The sequence below is a fragment of the Amborella trichopoda genome, chromosome 10 (assembly GCF_054954075.1).
Source record: "Amborella trichopoda isolate Santa Cruz 75 chromosome 10, AtrichopodaSantaCruz75HAP2 v2.0, whole genome shotgun sequence".
Classification (NCBI taxonomy): Eukaryota; Viridiplantae; Streptophyta; class Magnoliopsida; order Amborellales; family Amborellaceae; genus Amborella; species Amborella trichopoda.
The window spans coordinates 42,581,186-42,602,771 of NC_142345.1; the positions used below are offsets into that span (position 1 = coordinate 42,581,186).

Genomic DNA, 21,586 nt, shown 5'->3' on the forward strand with positions numbered 1-21,586 from the left:
CAAATTATTTCCTCCAAAAACTGCGGAAAATATTTACCCAAAAAAAAAAGCCTTAAAAAATTAAAGGAAATTATAAATATATCCTTAATTTTCTTTAGAAATATAAAATACCCTTTTAAAAAAAAAAACAAATTATATCTATACCCAAAGTTTCACCAAATAAATTACGTCTATACCCAAAACAAATTAAAGCTTGACGGTCCATCATAGACTCACAACTCTAATACGACTTTGATGCCCAAAAAAGTATCCATACGGGTGACTCATGATGGTACATCATGGCTGCCCAAGGGACCAAAGGAATTCCTCGGGTATCATGAGCCCGCGAAAGGCATTCTAGGTCAAAAAAAAAAATTAAAAAAATAGGAGAGAAATCGTGTAAGGTTGGGGATAAACGTAAATTTTTTAAAAAAATAAAATAATAATAATACTTTTTTAATTTTAAAAAGTGGATTTTATCATAATTTCCCAAAATTAAAAATAAACATGAGGTATTAATATTCAATCAGATCTTTGATATAAATGCCTCCATAAAATCGCTTCTAAAATGTAAAACACGCCCCAAGTCCCCCATTTATTCAGCCAATCCAAGAATCACCACCCAATACATTGAACACCATGATTGAATCTTCTTGTGACCAGAATTGAATAAAACCAACCATTTTATTCCACAGGAGAATGCATTTTGAAAGGCTCAATCCAACAAATAAACTCTCTCTCAGCCTAGGCCTGTTTTAGTTCAGAAATCCATTGACCATTTGGCATGGATGTGTATACATACCCTGACAGTGTGTGGCCCGCCCCTGGCGCAGGTACATGGAGAGAGAGAGATATCTTAACATGTATCACATACTAGCCTAGAGAGAGAGAGAGAGAGAGAGCTTAACATGTATATACCACATAAAGTAGCTCAAGTTATTTCACCACAAGTCAATCGAGTTTTTAAATGCTACTTCTAGAAAAACCGGGTAAAAAACAGAACAAAAGGGGCATGATCCGGCATTAAACAAAGCACACCACCTAGCCGTTATGAAATAAAATAGAAAATCTATAGCATCCCAAACAACCTTACACTACGAGATAGAATGGAGTACAGTACTGGCATTAGCAATATTAGATATCGATGTTTCTACCGATACTTTAAATAAGTACAAGATTATTGACATCCTAATGCAGGTCAAGACCCGGCAGTTGCCGCAAACTTCTGGCCCCCTGCTGACCAATGTGTGTGAGAGAGAGAGAACTGGCGGCTAGATATCTGAGGTAACACACGCACATAGAGGGAGAGAGAGGTTGGCAATGGCCAGAAATCTGTGTACTGGTAGCACATGCACATAGATGATAGAGAGAGACAGTAGCCCAAGATCTGAAGCTCTCACACACAAACACACCAAAATTGGGGCACGCAATGGCTGAAAATGACACACACACACAGCAAAAAGTGGGGCAGGCAATGGCTGAAAATGAGTAAATGACATACCACCCCAAGGGGTTGATGTCATCGTGAAGGCAAAGAAGTTTGACTTTGAAAGCTCTAGACTTAGAAATCATTTGAGGTTCAGATATAAGACACTGGAATCTGTGTATGCTTCTCACTCATACAGGTTATGCACCTCGTCTTTGAACTTGGTCTTCAAATTTTCTCTCTTTATCTTGAGGGCAGCAGTTACCAATCCGGATTCTGGTGTCCATGGATCAGGCGACAACATGATCTTTGCCGGGATTTCAAACTTGTCTAGCTTTGCATCCTTTCCTGCCTGTACACAAAAAATTAGGGGCTTAAAGTTGAGAATCATTTTATTTTCATAAGTAGATCTGGTTTGTCATTACAAATGTAGGTTGGCAGCAAATATTTCGCTAGTTTCGTGTGGGTATGATTTAGAGGTGGGTTTTTTAAGAGATTATGAATTTTAGGAAGATTACCATCTTTGCTTCATGTTTGTGCTTTAGAGAGACAGATGAGGCTTTTTAGAGAGGTCACAGATCTCAGGAAGATGATTTTTCATTGTTGAACTGTGTGCTTCATTGAGATATACGAGTCGTCGGAGTGATAATGAATTTTAAGCAGATGGTTTGCTGTTCATGCGTGTGCATGTGTGTGTCTGTATGTGTGTGTGTGTGAGAGAGAGAGAGAGAGAGGGTTTTTCTCTTACCAAGAGATGAGTTACTTCACAGAGTAAGAACTTCAACAATACTGGTTTTCCTTTACTTTTGAGAGAGAAAGAGAGGTGACTCTTTTAGCACGTGCATGTGGGAATAAAAGGAGAAACTCGAAACCCAGGTAAAAACGCAAACATCGAATTTACACGTGAATGCACCCACATGTGCATCTCAACTCTCTAGGTGGTTGTCATCAACTATTTGGAGTATCAATATCACCATACATAGTTCAAAAGCAGCGTATACTCTCATAAAAGACAAAAGATGAAATTCCAAGGCAATTTCAGATTCCCCTAAAAAAGTAATTTCAGTATGTTAATCCTTCCACAAAAGATAGACTTGAAAAAGCTTAGAATAAGTCCTGAAAGGCAAATATTATAGATACTTGCTTAACAAAGAGAAAGCTCAACTACTGACCTTCATGAGAGCTTGCTGAACCTCTTTGATAGTTTCCTGCTTCTGGCACAGGTCCGTGAAATCCTTGCACTCAATACCTGAATTCTTGGCCCAGCTTTCAATAGAACGCCGTGATGGGACAACCAATGCGACACAGTAGCTGTGGAATGGGTCAGCATGCACCATAATATTGTCCACATAGTTGCTTGTTAACAAGGCTGCCTCAACCTATAACAAGGCACCAATTAGTTGTACCGCTCTTGTGATCCTTGATGATCAGAAGAGGTTAAAACATGAAATTTGATCTATAGATGAGGTTCAAATACCTTTCCAAGAGAAATATATTCTCCATGTTGAAGTTTCACTATATCCTTCTTTCTATCAATGATCTCTAGACAACCGTCAGGATGACATCTCCCAATATCACCAGTATAAAACCATCGAACCCCCTTTTCATCCGTCTGTGACATTTATAGTGTCATATAGTATTAGACGCTTGTAACGTGTGTTTAGTGATTACAATGTTTGAGTTAAAAGAGTTCCTTACCTTGTAAACCTCTTTAGTTTTTTCTTCATTTTTGAAATAACCAGGAGTTACACTCAGTCCCCCAATGACAACTTCCCCTCGAGGCATTGGTGTATCAGAAGTCCTATATCCACCCTCTTCCCAAGAAATAAGCTGTGGAATTGGAACAAACACATGCGGTGAGAATGTGAAAATTTGATTCACCCTCAAAAACCTATTTAACAGTGCTTAAGATAAAAGAAAGGGACATGCTAACTCCCATAGGCAAATGAGCTTAAGTCCAATAACTGGGCTGGGGGTTCTTGTGTTGGCTAGCCCATATTCAGTTTTATTTGCTACTTTGTTGATATGAAAAAGATGTAAAAAGTTCCTGGAAAATTCTCTGATAAAGGATATGAAATTTATTCGCTAAGAGCAAATTAGAAACTTTTATTGGCAAATGAGCTCAAGTCCAACCAGCTTTAGGGGCTCTTGTGTTGACTAACCAGCATTCTTTGTCACTTTTATTTATATGAAAAGAAACATAAAAGTTTGGGATGATTTTCTAATGGGAATGGGATTTGGAATTTCTTGCACTAAGAACAAATTAGAAGTTTCCGTTAGCCAAATAAAATATGAGATACCTTTACATAGCAACATGGAAGAGGAGGCCCCACACGACCAACAGATTCATCATCCCAATCAGAAAATGTGCCCCCAGCACATGTCTCAGTCAATCCATATGCCTGCTCTACTGGTGCCCTGAAGAGTACCAATCACATTATGATTCACTAATCCTGTAAAAGCTCCTAGTTATTTTGGAAACCAAAACTTACATACTACAATTTAAAACAAGAGAATATAAGCATAGGTGTCAAATGTTAAGACACAATGCATTCCTATGTTAGCAGACTATTTGAGGTCAATATGAACCGTGTAAAATCTTTTTGTATAGAACACTCGTTCATTTTATATTTCAAATAATCCTTGCCCAATATTATTCAGGACAAAAACATACAAAGAAATTAAAGATTTATAGGTTTCTTGGGAAAATAAAGAAAAGAAATAATCATTATTTTGGGAGGTCAGCAAAGGTATAATATTGATTACCCAAGGCATATATTAGTGAATCTTTGAGTGTCTCCTGACAAAGGAGCTCCACCACAAAGCACACCGCGAACATGTCCTCCGAGTATGGAACGTATTCTCTTGAAAACAATGAAATCCCACAAGACCTTTTCTAGTCCCCAAGCACCAAACCAGCTTCCCTCTATAGCTGCAAGCCTACGTTTGTATCCAATGTCAAAGAGCTTCTTTGACATCCCACCCTTTTCTTCAACCTATATATTTGTCACAACAATCAAGCATTTAGTTTAATCCAATGCATTCAAATACTCCAAATACAAGTGTGGACTCACTTAATCACCTTTTTCCTAACACCATCCCGTACACGATCTAAAATTGCAGGAACAGCTGCCATGAGTGTGGGTTTCAAGGCTGAAGCATCGCCTTCTGTTCCTTGTTTGATTTTATTCGATGTGTCAGTTAAAGTCCATGCTGAACCATAACCTATTGCACAGCCTGCAGCTAACATCACAGCCTGGAAATCAACACAATATCACCAAATCAGATACGGATAGTCTACTACGTTTTTTGACACCAATGAATGATATTGCATTATCTTACTTCAGCTGCCAACTCAAGAACATGTGCTAAAGGAAGATATGCCAAATAAATATCTTTGATGCCCAGATTGGGAATTGTTGTTATCACAGCTGCTGCAGTCGCAATAATATTTCCATGGGTCATCATCACTCCCTGCATTGTTGAACAAGACACTAGTCTTAATCATCGAGAAAAAGAACTGAAATACACAACATTGATGTCAATTACAAGCCGAAGAATAAAATGGTTGGTAATCAAAGAGACACCTTTAGTAAAATGAAAAGCATATCTAGGAAAAGGCAGCGCAGAACAAATTTGTAAGTAGTCACACATCCCACTTTCAACACCTTATCAAGTTCCCGGTAATTTATTAGAGAATTACCCTAGAGGTATTTCATATCATTCCAATAGTTTTCTTTCCAATGAATGCCCATTCCAATTGTTCTTTCATCGGTAATTTTTCATTCCATACAATAAGAATCACAAGAGTGATTCATACTCCAAGAAGCTTCCACTAAATAAATATATTAGTAGTGAGTTGTTAGGATTCTATATTAATTGCAACCATTTCTACTAAGAAATTGTTGGTAGGCGAAATCAGTGAAAAGTAAACAAAGTAATCATTTTCTTTCTTTTTTTTGAAGAAATTGTTTGCAAAGTAACTACTCTTGATAATTAATACAGAAGCAAATCGATTGTGCTGGGTACTAAGGCGTCATGGACACATGTAACTCTCCACGTTCAAGTTTGCATGAAATGTGCACAAGGGCAACTTATAAGTTTATGTGCAAGTTTTGGTAAAAAGTGTCTACACAAAGTTCATTACCAAAGATATCCATAGTTTGAAGTAAATGACAATACAAAGGACAGCATGGAAACCAACAGCCAATGATGTCGTCTTCAGGCAGCACATTCTGGTTACTGTTTAATTGTGCTAAAGAAATAAAAGTTTAATGTACAAATATTTAAATGAAAAAAAAGATCATATCAATTAGATAGGAGTTTGAAAAGAAAGAGATCAAGATTCAATACCCATTCTTATGTCACTCATTTTCTTCCTACACAAATATGGGGTGGATCCTAAAATTTATATTTCAGACTAATAAAGCAGGAAACTGGCCATACATGTGGTGGTATGAAAGAACAGTCCGTTCAAACCTTGGGTACTCCTGTGCTTCCACTTGTATACATGATGACCGCAATGTCAGTTTTGACTGGTAGTATTGGATCAGTGGGATTTTCTTTCCCAATTTTTTCAACTTCAGAAAAGGATGATAATATGCAATTTGGCATTTTCTCTGACAAACCAGAATCCACTGAAACTCCAGCATCTTCTATGTAAATTATGTTCTTGACAGTCTCCAAATTTGAACTTATAGCAGCCAATTTTTTGAGTTGTTTGGAGTCACATATCACTGTAGAGACCTGTGTCTGCAAAAGAAAGACAAACAACACACAGGATTTGAGCTGGATTAACTAGCTCTTTTGAGGTGTAACTGATGAGTTTATCTATATATTAGCATTAAGCACAACAGTGGGGATGACATTCGATGCAAAACTAATGAAATAAGTATTTGGCCCTTTTACAGAAAAAGACAGAAAAAGAATGTAAAGATGAGAACATGTTTGTTGGTCTGTTTTGCTCTGTAGGTCTAGCATCTCAATAGAACTACGCTAGTCAACAGCTAGAAGCACACTAGAATAAAAAAGTATGTTTCGAAATCCCAACTAAAATTCCAACCAACCAGAAATGAATACCACTCAGGTCAATGGTCCATATTTGTCTGGCTGGAACAGAGCACACATAGATCAGGCAAAAGAAAAGAAGAAGAAGAAAAAACTGAAGTGCTAAAAAAAAGGGCAAAAACACTAGGAGATAAATCCCTCCGGTTTACTCCCAGTATGATATAATTTTTTGCCTTATGTTCATATATTGCAGCTTCAAATGTCAAACTATACAATGACTTTAATAAAATACATCAGCCAAAACAACTCATTCCCACCTATTAGTAAAATTATAGACAAACTATAATATATTACATCACATGCATTGCTGGTGACACGACGAGTTGTTTGGCACTATCATTTAGATTCCAAGGCGATAACAAGTAACATAACTTCTTCGAGCAATACAGTACGAGAATTGGATAACTCACCTCATTAATTGAGTGGGTAAGAGCCTCTTCTCCCAAAGAAGCATAGATTGTAACAACCGTGATGCTCTTACGGAAACAACCCTATAGTAAAAAACAAAAATGATGTAAATTAATGCCAAAGTGTAAAGACAACCTTACTCCTTTTTATGTCCTGCATAGAAATGAGATGGCCTTCTAAAGTACAACTTATTATCAGGAGATGAATGCAATACCAAAATCCATAAAGAAAGGGAAGCATACCGTATATACTGAGCTTAGTATACACACTATAGAGTAACTTTTCATCTCCACTGTCCATCTCAAAGATGGATGGTGCAGATGAACCGCTCCACTGTATACTTATCAAAAAACACAACTCTGTGGACTTTGTTTGCTATAAATTAATTATAAAACATTTTTGTTGAAGGCACCTATAGGCAAATGAATTAGAGAATCCGAAACGATTAAAGACGGTCATTATATGATCAGTCATGTCACCTGCAAGGCGATAAACCATTCAGCCCTAGTTTCAGCAAAAATCACAACACGAAGGTTTGGATTATGCCCCAATTTCACAAGACCCGAAGCAAAATCACAAGCACGATTAAAAGTCTCTGTAAAACTCAACCATTCATATTCACCAAGATGGAGTTTCTCAAGAGGCCTTCCATCACCTGAGGTCATTGTTTCTCTACTGATAAGCTTTCTTGAACCAATAAACTTATTGCGACCGTACTTCGTGCAAGCCTGCTCGAAAAGAGCAGCAAGAGTTGAGGCCCCTTCCCATGGTAACTCAACCAAAGCATCAAATCTATTGTTTCTCACTGTAAAACCAGGCTCTCCACCAACTTCAACTGGAACTCCCCTTGTTTTGGCTTTCTTCTTTCCAAAGACCATTAAAGAAAGCAATATAGGAAGAAGAAACCCAAAAATAATAGTACCCACGTTCAAGAGTAGACCATGGTTTCCTGATACAAGTGCACCATACATTTCTTCCGAATTTTGTGACAGCAATGAGATTACCATTTGCTCATAGGGTTGCCGAGAAATGAATCTCCCCAACAATTTAATGGATCAATCTGAAACAAGAACTTGGATTAAGCATGTACCAATTGATTATAAACGTTTCAAGGCAAATGTATATAGCAAAAGAACAATGACTTTAGTGTCAGAATATGTGACCCCAAATTCCAAAAAGCTATAAATGTAGTTTTCTTAGAACAGAAGCTTAAAGATAGATATGAGATTATGTCTAACAAGAAAAGATTAAACTTTCAAAATCTACTCCTCAAGGAAGCACCCAGAAAAGGTTCATAGCATATCATCCTGATAGAGAAGAGTGATATATTCTCAAAATTAAACTGATCAGAACAGATATAAGAACCATATATTCTTAAAACTACTATCTTAAAAATGATATATTCTCAAAAATGCTTCAAGAAATGGTGCTTGATTTAATTAACCCTTGAATATTCTGATCAATAAGAGACTCCATAACAAATTAGTCCAATAAGAAACTCAATTTTTTATAATAATCTGAAGAATCTAGTGATTATTCAAGAAGTACTATAAGTAGTAATTAATGCTTACATTCTGAAAATTCAGAGAGTAGTAAACTGCAAAATCTTACTTGCTACTTTGTTTAAAAAAAAAAAATTAAAAACACAATGCAGTCCTTTTGCAGAAGTTTAACAATTTATGCTAGAGATTAAATCTTATATAGTAAAATTTTGATCCTCAAAAGATTTCAGTTAGAATTTTTAAAATGCCTTGACCTAGTGAACTCTATACACCCAGCAGTAAATTTCATTTAAAAAAAAAGTATGAACAACCAATAATCAGAGAAGCTAAATTGGCTTTAAAATTACTATCACACAGGAACCAAAGCTTAAATTTACCCTCTAAAAATAGATTTTGACTAAAAATACTATGCAGGGGCCTACAAAAGAAAGTACTAAACCAGAAAACACTAATTTAATTGTAAGAATCCGAAACTAAAAGAAAATTCACAATGAAGAATTTTAACAAGGAATTTCACTTTTTGTTATAAAAGATTGATCACACAAAAGGATTTTAAGTGAGATTCTTAAAACGATTTGAACGTCTGATCATTTCCATTAAAACTACCTTCATCAATCTAACGTGGTTTACACTCAAAATACTGTAAAAATAAACTAAAGCTTAAAATTAACAATTAAACTGCCATTTAAATGCATCATTTCTCACTGGAAAGCTACAGATGCTTCCACTCAATCAGACATCAATAAAAGGACAAAACAAAACTGGAACGATCCGATCAAAGACTTTAAATTTTTAACAGCTATAGAACTACAAGCCAGCTAAATGAACACAAATTAAACCTGAAAAAAGCAGAAATTCAAGAAAAAAAATGCAGAAGTGAGCACTCAAAATCAAAAGGAAAAAAAAAATGGAAATCTAACCGTACAAAATATGGAAAAAAACGCTCGTCTCGATCCTGAAACTCAAAGCTTCAAGGCGATGAAAATTTGATTGCAAAGAATTCTAAATAAAAGAGGAGACAGTAAAAGTTGCGTGTTAAAAATGACAAAAATACCCTGGTCATTTTTAAAGTGACCAAACCAAAGATGGGACTCCGGTTTTGGTCCACACAGAGATTTCGGTGCAATACCGACAGAATAGTGTGCATTTCGGACCTGATTTCGGAGATATTCCATTGCATTATTTCGGCTGAGCTTTTTATTGTCGAAAAAGTAACAGAAAAAATTTATATAAGGGTGGGCCCCTAAACAATCAAAGGCGCACCTCGTAAATTTAAAATTCATTAGAAAAGGCCGTTTCAATGGCTAAAAATACTTAAATGGATCATTTTGACATCAAGATGTATGGATAGAAGAAAAAATAAATTTTTAAGTCTCGAAAATAATACATTTTCAAGATTTTGTCAATTTTCAAGAATTTTTAATATTCATAGATATGTTCAATCTGTACTATTTTTTAAGTTTTAAATTTTATAATTAAATATAAAAATAAATTTTCAACCATTCACAAAGATTTCCATGACAGAAAAATATTTTTCGAGACTTTTTTCAACTTTGATCATTTAAGACCCAACCTTGGACAAACCACACCCAAAAGTAAACAAACTGTGAGGTTGGTATAAGATGCCTTCCTTGTACTAGGGCCTCTAAGCTTTGCTTGGAGATGTAAATATGGTGTCCAAAATCTTATAATGGCTTGAAAATCTATTTTTATTCATAATTATAAAATTTCAACTTTCGTAAAAATAATACAGATCGACCTTCTCTGTGAATATTAGAAAATATTGAATAGGAGGTTTAAATAATTTTGTTACAAGATATACTATATTTAAAAACTAAAATTTTTCTTTTTCTTCATATCCACGTATCTCGAGATTGAGATGATCAATTGGTGGATTTCCCGGCATAAGAGTACTTTCAACTAGAGAATTTTTAAGATGCACATTGCTTCAATAGTATAAGGTTGCAACCTTACATAAACTTTCTTCATAAGTAAAGCATGGTTTAAAAGGTTTGATTTTAGTTTATTATTTAATTCTTATTTTCAATAGTTTATCAATAGGGTTGTAAAAGTTGTTGATCCAGTTGATACCTCACTGAGCCGATTCCCGCCCAGAATTGGGTTAACTATATTTATAGTTCGGAACAGTATTTCATAAACTCATTACTCCCATCCTGTAACACATTTGTTTGATGATTTCAAATCATAGGAAAGATAATCTATGCAAAATCCTCTTTTTATTTTTTTTATTTTAAAAATTTGTCTAGATCACTGATTTAGCCGATACAAATCGGTATAACGGATGGATCCATGTTTTTTGTCTAAGAAGGGAGATGATCTTAAATTTTCTCTTAACATGTCCCATGTTCGGGTAAAAAAGTTGGGTTGTATTAAATAGACCGCCAACATAAATTTTATCGAAAACTTATGTTATCAAGATTTCTGAGGTCCAATGAGCTTATGGAAAAATATGATTTGGAAACATGAAATATTTTCATGGGGCCTAATCCTCATGTCTTTTCATCTAAGGGTGTGGTTTCTATAAGGTTGCAACCTTAAACAATCCAATTAAGGCGCACTTCCAAATTTTATCATAACGTGTAATTTTGGTGTAAAAAATTATTAGGATTATTTGAAATTCTATCTTTGTATCTAATTATAAAATTTTAAATTTCAAAAATAGTTAAAATCAAGTAGATCTATAAACATGTGAAAATCTTGAAAATTGATGGTCTAGATAATGTGACACAAGATGCGCTATTTTTGGGACTCAAAATATTTTTTTTTCGTATTCACACATCTCGATGTCAAGATGACCAATTAGAGGGTTTTTCAACCTTAAAACAACATTTTTGGATGGATTTTTGAGGTCCATCTTTACTTCTACATTTTAAAGTTGCAAGCTTGTATAAACTTTTTCCTTCATCTAAATCTTACTTTAAGTAGTCTATTCTGTTATTATGAATAACTAGACTAAGATAAATTTACGTAGCATGATGCCCGTTATAATTATCCTTGTATTATATTATAAAGCTGGCTTTGAAAAATGGTTGGACTTTTGTATCAGGTTCTTTTTATTTATCATTTCACCTTTTGAACCAGTTTTATTTTTATTTCCTTTTTATAGCAATATTGAAACCTCAAGTCAAAAGACAAATAAATTGGCTCATTTTGGCATCAGCTGGCTTTGGTAAGCGATTCTTAATAAATTATGAATCTTGTAATAGAAAGTGAAAGTATATAATGAGACTATTTACTTTTAGTATAAAGTGGTCATAATTAGTCTTGATAATTGGATGTAAAATTGGGTAGCTGTATTTATTGATTAAATTTAAAATTCAAAAGAAAATTCTTTCAAACTTTGTAATACACCCAAGCTATCAGATAGTTACAATTAATTTTGATTTCCTTGTACCAAAGGTAAATTGACTCATTATATATAATGACAATAAAAAAACAAAAACAATTATAGCTCAATCGAACATGTAGATTGAGACTAAACTAACTCCTAAATAAAAACGAGTTTCAAAATATTTAAAAATGGTGAAACTAAGGCCATGAATGGTCACAAAAGCCCAACCTTAGAGAAACATTGCATAGGAATTTGGAGAGAGAGGGGAAGACAGAGCCTATCGAGGATGGTATTAAGTTTGGGTGAGGTTTTTGCTTTTCAAGCAAGGCACATCTTTAAAATTTGTTGGAAGATGTAGTTTCCGTATTATGATGGCTAGAAACTCCATATTCAAGCTTAATTGTGAAATTAAAAGTTTAAAAATAATACTAATTGACCATCTGGGGTGGCAATGGGTTTGGTTCAGGCCGGACCCGAACCCAAACCATGACCCAAAAATATAATAGAGGCCTAGGACCCAACCGGACCTGACCCAAAATTTGAAATATCTATATATTTAAATATATTTTATAAATTGGGACCCAAAAATATATTGTGGAACACAAACTCGGATCCAGACCCAAATAGCATTCATGTCCAAAATTTTTGGATCTGTCGAGTCCAATTTTCGAACCCATACCCAGACCCAGTTCACATGTACTTGTCCAGTTCCATACTATTGCCACCACTAGACCATATCTATAAACACTTCAAAATTTAAAAAATAGACGGTCCATATAAGTTTTATAAGATGGATTATTTTTTTAGGACTTGAAATTTTTTTTATACTATACATCTCGAGATCGAGATAATCAATTGGAAATTAAACCAAACACTCTTTTATGTTGAATTTTTGAGGTGCATCTTAACTCTTTCCATTAAGTTTTGTTCATTGTTTTTGTTTGAGGAACCAGGGGTACAATAGGCATTATAGACAAAAACAAGCTCCAAGGTTACAAAAATATAAATTTAACATACTATTATATTATGAGTAATGATCATATAAGACCTTTTTTTACCCATATGTAAGTAGGATTTCAAAAGATTACTATTAAAATTGACATAAATCTCTAAAAAATTATCTTATGAATGTGAAATTTAATCTTTTTATAAGTTCACACCAAATTTGACTGTGATCTGTTTTTAGATCACACACGTATGGGTCGAAAGGATTTATAGGATCTTTTCTTTTATATTATATTATATTGAATACTTATCATTAAAGAAAAAAATATTGGCTGATTTTAACTTCTTCTAGAGACTGTGGGCATCACAGTTTTGGGGACGTGTAAAAAGGATAAGGGAGCAACTTGACACTTGGCCGACATTTTAATGGAGAGAATGAAAGTGGGGCACTGACTTTAAGGCGGAAGACGTAGGGTTAGCATTTTAAGGAATTTTGAGACATCAATTGACTTTAATACCTAATATTGAGAAGGACATAAAAAATTGTGGGTGTTGTTTTTCCAAGGAAATAAAATATGGGCTTGGGCCTTGGGAGACCAAACAATTCCTTGTCCAAATTTAGACAAAAATATCAGCACTCAACTCTCTTGTGACTTCGTACTCTTTGTTTGATTTTGAAGCTAAGTTATTCGGGGTTAAAAAGTTGGGAAATTATGAAAATATTTTTTTTAGATTCTTAAAAATAAATCTCAAATTTTTTAAAACTTCATTGATACAATTTTTTTATTTTTTTTCTTCATTGTTTGTATTTTGTTTTTACAGAAAAACCCTTCATGATAGCCTTACATATGTGAAGGCATCACATCCGACTCAAAACATGATGAATTTTCAAACATCATGATGATTATTGGGTTATTGGAGATTGTAGAACATCACAACATTTTAAACAATGTGATGTCTCTCTTGACTATCACGGCATTTTAAATGTCGTGATGGTTATAAACATACTGAAAGTTTAAAATCATCATGATTTTCTTGTACATCATGATTTTTAAAACACTATGATGTCTCATTTGACCATCACGGTATTTTAAACACTATGATGGTATGAGCGTAGTGGAATTTCAAAATGATCATGGTCTATAGAGTGTCGTGATGTTTTCCTTATACATCATGGCTTTTCATAGTTTGCTGGGTACTTGAACTTTAAGAGCATCATGATCACAGTTTTGGGTCTACCGTGATGCTTTTATGGATCAAAGACTATCATGAAATGTATTTTCGTCAAAAAAATACAAACAATGAAACGAAGTAAAAAGATATGGATGAGATTTTAGAAAATTTGAGGTTAACTTCTAATAATCTAAAAAAATGTATTTTTTTTATAATTTCCCTAAAAAGTTTGAGTCTATTTGTCACACCCCAAGAATTTACAGTACTGTTATTCCTGAGATGTGACAGACAAAACATATATACATCTATTGATATGACAAATTTACAGTGACGAGGTCTTACAAAGTAAATAAAAAAAGCTAGCACAACAACAGTATCTTCCAAGGTTGATCTTGACTAGCACTCAAAATGAATCCGTAGTTATCCTGAAAAAATGTTTACCATAGTTTGATGAGTTTGGCTACTCAGTAAGTGATCATCATAATCCTAAAAATAATCATGATTTGAAAGATATCAATATTTACCAAAATGAGATCTATTAACAGAAATGCATCAACAGTTTCACTTTCAATAAATGCATAATTAAGGATAATCCGAATAATTGAAATGCATATAACACTTTAACGGTAGTGCATAATTCAAAGGATTTCACAAAATACCCTACTGGCATCCCAAGTAGGTCACCTATATACCCCATCAGTGTCCTGATGGGTCCACTTAATCCCTATCGACGTCCCAGATAGGTCAACTTAATCCCTGCAGGTCCACTTATACCTCACCGGCGTACCGGATGAGTCCACTTAATCCCTACCGGCGTCCCAGATAGGTCCACTTATACCTCACCGGCAAACCGGATGAGTCCACTTGCATACTTAAATTATTTCTAAATCTCTTTAAACATTCGAAAGCAGCAATATCATGTACTCAACATATCACTGAAATCATTAATATGAATTTCACTTAAACCATTAATAACAGTCACTCTCTATAACATTTCAAAAATAACCAATCAAATATTTTGGGCTCAAATTTAGAAAGGTAGCAGTTTGTAAAGGCATTCTAGCATAATTGCCAATTTAATATGTATAGAAAAACTCTTATAGAAATTCAAGAATACGGAATTATCACAATTTATGGGATATCAATCCACAAATACACATTTCACAACAATACTATAATCAATTGCAAAAATATCAATAATAAGGCAGTCATTTGCACATGAATTTTACAATGTCTAAATATTCAAAACAATAGAAAGAAATATCACAATTTTACTAAAAGCAGAAATACCACATTTATTTCTAATAATTTGATAGTATCTAAAATTTTCTAACAATAGCCAAGAAAAATAAATAAATTTATTTTTCTAAGAATTTACAGCATTTAAAATTTCTAACATAGATAAAATATCACAATTTTTATTAAAAAGATTATTTTTCAAAATAATGAGGTCGTGTGCGCATAAAATTTATCGCGCTTAAAATTCATGATAATAAGCAGAAATAATTATTTCATTTCATTTTTAAAAAGAATGGATTATTTTTCGAGACAATAGGGTCACTTACACACAAAACTTATAAAATAAAGATATTGGACGGAAGTATCACTATTTATTAAAAATAGACTATTTTTCAGAAAGACGATGTCACTTACATACAAAACTTATAAAATAAAGATCCTGGACAGAAATATCACTATTTATTAAAAACAGACTATTTTTCAGGAAGACGATGTCACTTACACACAAAACTTATAAAATAAAGATCCTGGACGGAAATATCACTATTTATTAAAAACAGACTATTTTTCAGGAAGACGATGTCACTTACCCATAAATACTTGAGAAGGAGCTTTCGATAAAAATTTGGCTAGAGAGACGAGTTCACTGTGTTTCGACCAGAGAGAAAAATCTCATAAGTTTTCTAAGGTAGGAGTCCTCATCTCTCTGAATTTAAATTCTACTAATATATTATTTTATTCTTTTATTACGTTACAGGTGTGAGCGTTAAGTTACGCTCTAAACGACTAAAGCCCACGTCCTGTAGTGGACGTGGCAAGCGTAAAGAAGCAACAAAGCTTTTAAACGAAAAGCTTTGAAAAGTAGAGATGGTCCCTAAGGACCATCATGTTCAAACGAATCATCACGTATTAAAAGTTTATTTTCTTCCTCTTTATTTTTTTTTTTTTTTTTTTTTTTTTTTTTTTTTTTTTTTTCAAAAGTTTAGGATTGTTACACTATTATTTTTCTTTATAATTATTTACAAGCCAAAGATTTTTTATTCTTGACGGAGCAAGGTAGTTCGGTTTCCTAAAAATAAGTTTCTAGGAGACCCATTTCTTTGGAAAGGTCCTATAAATGTTGTTTGCATGCCATCCGAAGGCAAGAATCACATTTCTACATGGAGATTTTTTGGTCAATTCTACCAAAATAAATAGAATTAATATTTCCAGGAGATTGAAAAAGAACCACCGCCCCCAAATCCTTGCAATAAGTTATATTTTATAGTGTGGGTTGAGTTCTGTCCAGAAAAAAAAAAAAAAAATCTCAAACTCTATAGCTATAATAATTATACTAATTAGTATATATTATAAAATATATAACTAACATATTAATTATATGTAATAATTATAAATTATAATAATAATATAGTTATAATACTTATATTATTATATGTTATAACTATAATTAATTATATACAATGATTAATATCTTATAATATACTAGTTGAATTACATACATTACATGTAGAACAAAATAACTATTAATCATATAAATATGTAGTGTTAATATGCAACTCTATGTTGATCTTTGTTCAAATAACTCTTACGAATTGAACGGTTTCTAGGGTTGTGACCCATTTTATACATAGTTGCCACAAATTTTGAATATGGTATGAATGGCTTCTAGAGTTATGATATTTTTCTTATGGGCAAGCTTTATGTGCTACCTCTACAACATAAAACTTATATATTTCCCCTTATCCAACCGTCCATTCTGAATGGAGGGCTAAGATTGCCCAAATCACAATGTCACGTCTCTACACTATTTTATTTTTAATTGATTTTTGATAAGCTATTTTGATACCAAACTTTGTATGTCCAATCCTCTATTAAACTCGCACTAGAAAAAAATATAAAAACAATATTTTCAATAAAATAAAATGACCAAAATATCTCTAAAACCTTCAAAGGGTATTTTGATCATTATATTTTATCAAAAATTTATTTTTAATATTTTTTATAGGTGTGCCCCAATGAGAAGATAGCATATACCAAATTTCATAATTCATACAATTTTTATAAAAAAAGTTAAAAATAAAATACTTTGAAACGTCGGATCTAAAATCAAATGGTGAGTGGCTCTCTGATCAAAATTGGACGGCTGGATGGTAGGGGAAGCATAGATCTTCTATGCTGTAGGGGATGTAAAGAAATTTTTCCCTTTTCCTATTACGTAGAATCATTACAAATTTTGAATATATGTTGAATGTCCACGACATATATGACGTGTCTTGAGGCCTAACATATTTTGAAAGGTATTTACATGAATATAAACATAATTCTCATAATAGTGTACAATCTTTTAACATTTTTTGACGATAGATCAAGACAATTATTATCCTAGATAAATATTGCACTACATAATAATGAACATTTGTTATTTGATTTCATGAAAGTGCAACATGCATGACAATAATAATAAAAAAAGTACAACATGAATGATAACAACAAAAAAAGAAAAAAAATAGTATGAATGCATGGGTCGATTCCATTGACTTTTGGAAGTTTTATAGGTCCATGCCTGGACCATTATAAATCAAGGACAATGTTTCTATGAGTCTATGTAGAAGTGAGTCGCCTCTTAAAAATCTATTTTCGAGATGGATTTTCGGACCCAATTTTTAAAAATTATTAATATGGAGATCATAAATATAAATAAAGAAATAATTTTTAAGAAATAAAAATAATAGTTTTATGAAGAAAACATTTTGACTGTTAGTTTAAATTGTTTTTAGATGGACCACCTATTTGCATCCATCTTTAAGATGGATGCTTTATACTTTGGGACAGCATATTGTAAAGATGGATGCTTTATACTTTGGGACCGCATATTGTAGAAATGTAGTACAGCCCACATAAAACAATTTTCCATTAAGCAATTGGTTAGTGGTTTTATCAACAATTTTATTAAATATTATGGCAATGAAAAAAATCAAAAAATTATTTCATTATTTTATTATTACTACCACTTCATATAAGAAATGACTTTTTTTTGTTCTTGCGATTGAGAAGCTACTTGAAGATCATCACTTTAGAATTTTTTCAATTAATTGGAGTTGGCTACATGAATCTCGGTTCTCCATTATGCTATATTAAAGGCCATATCATCAATGACAGTATAAATCCTCATATCTTTTCGGACTACTTCAGACCACTCCTTTTGGGCCTACATTTTTCCCTTTTAAGTCCTACTTGAACCAATTCGAATCACTTAATAGGTGTTGTCCTTGGTCGGCGCCACACATGGCTAGCCCACCTAAGTCTACTCTCTCACATTATATCATCGAAAAACTACTTGATGATATTAAATAAAAAAATAAAAATAAAATCCAAAAAAAAAAAAATTAATGTTTTCTATCATTTTGACAAAAATTGAAATATATTTTGGCCCAGCTTGAGGATATTCGAAAAATAAAAAAGTACAAAAATTCTTAAAAAATAAGAAATCAATCAATAATATGTTTTTTTTTTTTTCATTTGGACAAAGATTAAAAATATTTTGGCCATGAATACATGTTTTTACATTTTTGTAAACATATACTCTCACTTGCTTCAATCCATAACTTAAACATCCCATGCAATGAAAAGTATAATAGAGAATCACACTAAAACTAATGAATCGTAAGAGATGAGAAAACACTAATTACTAAATTGTCACAAATATTGGTACTATGGAAAAGGCAAAAGGCACGTACGTGATTGAGGTTAAGGAAACCTATGCAGCAAAGAGAGAGGGATAATAAAAGATAGGCAGAAGCTAACATAGTTTATATGAGCAAATGGCTTGGGCGTGCTGCCTTTAGGGTTTTCTAACTTCTATAACATCAAAACTCTAACTAATGAGAGAGAAATAGAGTGGGGTATGCATGCATTGAGAGGGGTTATTTATATATATATATATATATATATATATATATATATATATATATATATATATATATATATATATATATATATATATATATAATATTAATATTATATATATAGGGTTATGCTAGGGTCCTCACACTATGGAGTAATTATATTTATATATATATATATATATATATATATATATATATATATATATATATATATATATATATATGGTTATGTTAGGGTGCTCACACTATGAAATAATTTATCATTATACTCAACAATTTTGGATACTTATATAACTTTATTTTGCACATGGAGCAATTTTTAATGAGGGTATTTTGGTTATTAGGAGGGGTGTGACAACATTCACATGAAATGTGATATTACCCATATGAGCATTAAATGTCACTAGTGTGCTCTACGTGAGTGACATCATATCTCACATGGATGATATCACATCACTCTTAATAAACAAAAATACCCTTATTAAAAAAAAATGCCCCATGTATAAAATAAGGGTATATAAGTGTCCAAAATTGTTGAGTACAATGATAAATTACTCCAAAGTATGAGCACCCTAACAAAACCTATATATATATATATATATATATATATATATATATATATATATATATATATATATATATATATATATATATATATATATATATATATATATATATATATACTTCGATAGTGTTTGAATTTTAGTTATTTTTTTTACAAATCCAAATTACTTAAAATTTTAGGCGTATGTTCATAAAAAATAGGTGAATCTTCGAAAAATATAAAAAAAATATTTTACACGAAATAAATTGATCAAAATACCCCCAAAAAGCTTCTAGGAGGTATTTTGGTTCTTTTGTTTTTTGCAAATAAATTTTTTTATATTTTTATTAGGTACGCCTTGATGAGAATAATACACATCTAAAATTTCAAGTGATTTGGATTTGTAAAAATAAAAAATAAAATTCAAGCACTACCGGACATCCGTGATCGTCAAATCGGCCTAGATTCAATCTGGGCCGTTAGGCTCATATGTTCATATGAGCTAGTGGGCTCAGGTGTGGGAGGGTCTCATAAGATCATTATATATATATATATATATATATATATATATATATATATATATATATATATATATATATATAATATCATAAAAAATAAGAAATCTATTTGTAATTTTTTCATATTTTTTATCATTTTGACAAAGATTAAAAAATATTTTGGTCATAAATACTTATTTTTATATATTTGTAAACATAGACTGTCACTTGCTTCAATCCATAACTAAAACATCCCATGCGATGAAAAGTATAATAGAGAATCATACTAAAACCAATGACTTGTGCGATATGGAGAAAACACTAATAACAAAATTACCACAAATATTTATACCATGGAAAAAAGTAAAAGACCCGAACCTGATTGAGAATAAGGAAGACCTATGCAGCAAAGAGAGCAAGATAACAAAAGATACATAGAAGCTAATATAGTTTATATGAGCAAATGGCTTGGGCATGTCCACTTTAGGGTTTTTTAACTTCTATAACATCAAGACCCTAACTAATGAGAGAGAGAGAGGGGTGTGCATGTATTGAGAGGGGTTATTTAATATCTATTATATTTTTTATTATTTTAATAAAGATTAAAAAATATTTTGGCCATAAATACTTATATTTATATTTTTGTAAACATAGACTCTCAGTTGCTTCAAGCCATAACAAAAACATCCAATACAATGAAAAATATAATAGACAATCACATTAAAACTAATTAATCATGCGATAAGGAGAAAACCCTGATAACTAAATTGCCACAAATGGATCATAAGACCATCCTAAGAATTTTTTACATCAAAATTATATGTTATGATAAAATTTGAAAGTGCACTTTATTTAGATTGATTAAGGTTGCAACTCCCCATAGTATGCAAAATAATGTTGTAGAAGTAGTTTGTCTCAAAAGTCATTATTTTGAACAAAATCATTCATCTTGTCACAAACTATGGGGGGTGGTTCCACAAGTTATCTTAGGCCTGTTTCAGAGAGTACTTGGAAAATCAGTTAAATTTGGTTTTCTCGAGTGTGTTAAAAAAGCTATTGATATTTGTAGGGTTTGAGTATTACATGACGATTTATTTTTAGTAAAAAAAAAAGTCACAATCACCTCTTGATGCTGGACGGGAAATTTGGCAAACATGGGTTTGGGACTTTAAGTGCGGTTAATATGGCACATTCCCAGACGTTTGATTTCAGATCTGATGACCAAAGGTGATTTACCATGTACGAAAGATAAGTGATCTTATTATATACTTTTGCCTATTTACAACGGGTTTGAATGTTGTTAAAGGGGGGAGTGTTCAAAAGAGCTTATTAAAATATGGGTGTGGTTTGTATAAGGTTGCAACCTTAAACAATCCAAATAAGGTGCACTTCCAAATTTTATCATTAGATATAATTTTGATGTCAAAAAGGTCATAATTTTGATAAACTTGTTGAACCACCCCCCATTGTATGCAAAATAATGTTGATGCAGTATAACGTAATTAGAAGGTAATAACCACTTCTATAAGTACAAAAGGTGGATGCAATC

General features: G+C 32.3%; 1 protein-coding gene across 3 annotated transcripts; it reads right to left on the minus strand.

Annotated features, from left to right (window-relative positions):
* Nucleotides 1-894: 894 nt before the first annotated feature.
* Nucleotides 895-9,362, minus strand: LACS8 (AMP-dependent synthetase and ligase family protein). Of its 3 annotated transcripts, none has more exons than XM_011629959.3 (12): nucleotides 9,308-9,362; nucleotides 7,360-7,940; nucleotides 6,883-6,963; nucleotides 5,885-6,157; nucleotides 4,748-4,879; nucleotides 4,488-4,661; nucleotides 4,172-4,401; nucleotides 3,706-3,823; nucleotides 3,104-3,235; nucleotides 2,883-3,017; nucleotides 2,578-2,784; nucleotides 895-1,757 (listed from the first exon to the last, which is right to left on the minus strand). In XM_011629959.3, exons 2-12 carry the CDS (start codon nucleotides 7,885-7,887, stop codon nucleotides 1,593-1,595), a joined length of 2,175 nt encoding a protein of 724 aa, XP_011628261.1. In that variant the 5' UTR covers nucleotides 7,888-7,940; nucleotides 9,308-9,362; the 3' UTR covers nucleotides 895-1,592. The 3 variants fall into 3 exon arrangements, with proteins under 3 accessions (XP_011628261.1, XP_006857754.2, XP_088705218.1); XM_006857692.4 differs by having other exon boundaries at nucleotides 9,303-9,362; XM_088849092.1 differs by lacking the exon at nucleotides 9,308-9,362 and adding an exon at nucleotides 8,989-9,044.
* Between the last annotated feature and the right edge of the window lie 12,224 nt (nucleotides 9,363-21,586).

Excerpts from the sequence above, each read along its gene's own strand:
- LACS8 (XM_011629959.3), bottom strand. The coding sequence starts at position 7,887 with ATGGTAATCTCATTGCTGTCACAAAATTCGGAAGAAATGTATGGTGCA. Across the intron at positions 4,662-4,747 it reads TTCTTGAGTTGGCAGCTGAA|GCTGTGATGTTAGCTGCAGG; the intron begins GTAAGATAATGC and ends GTTGATTTCCAG. Across the intron at positions 3,824-4,171 it reads TTCACTAATATATGCCTTGG|GGCACCAGTAGAGCAGGCAT; the intron begins GTAATCAATATT and ends GGTACTCTTCAG.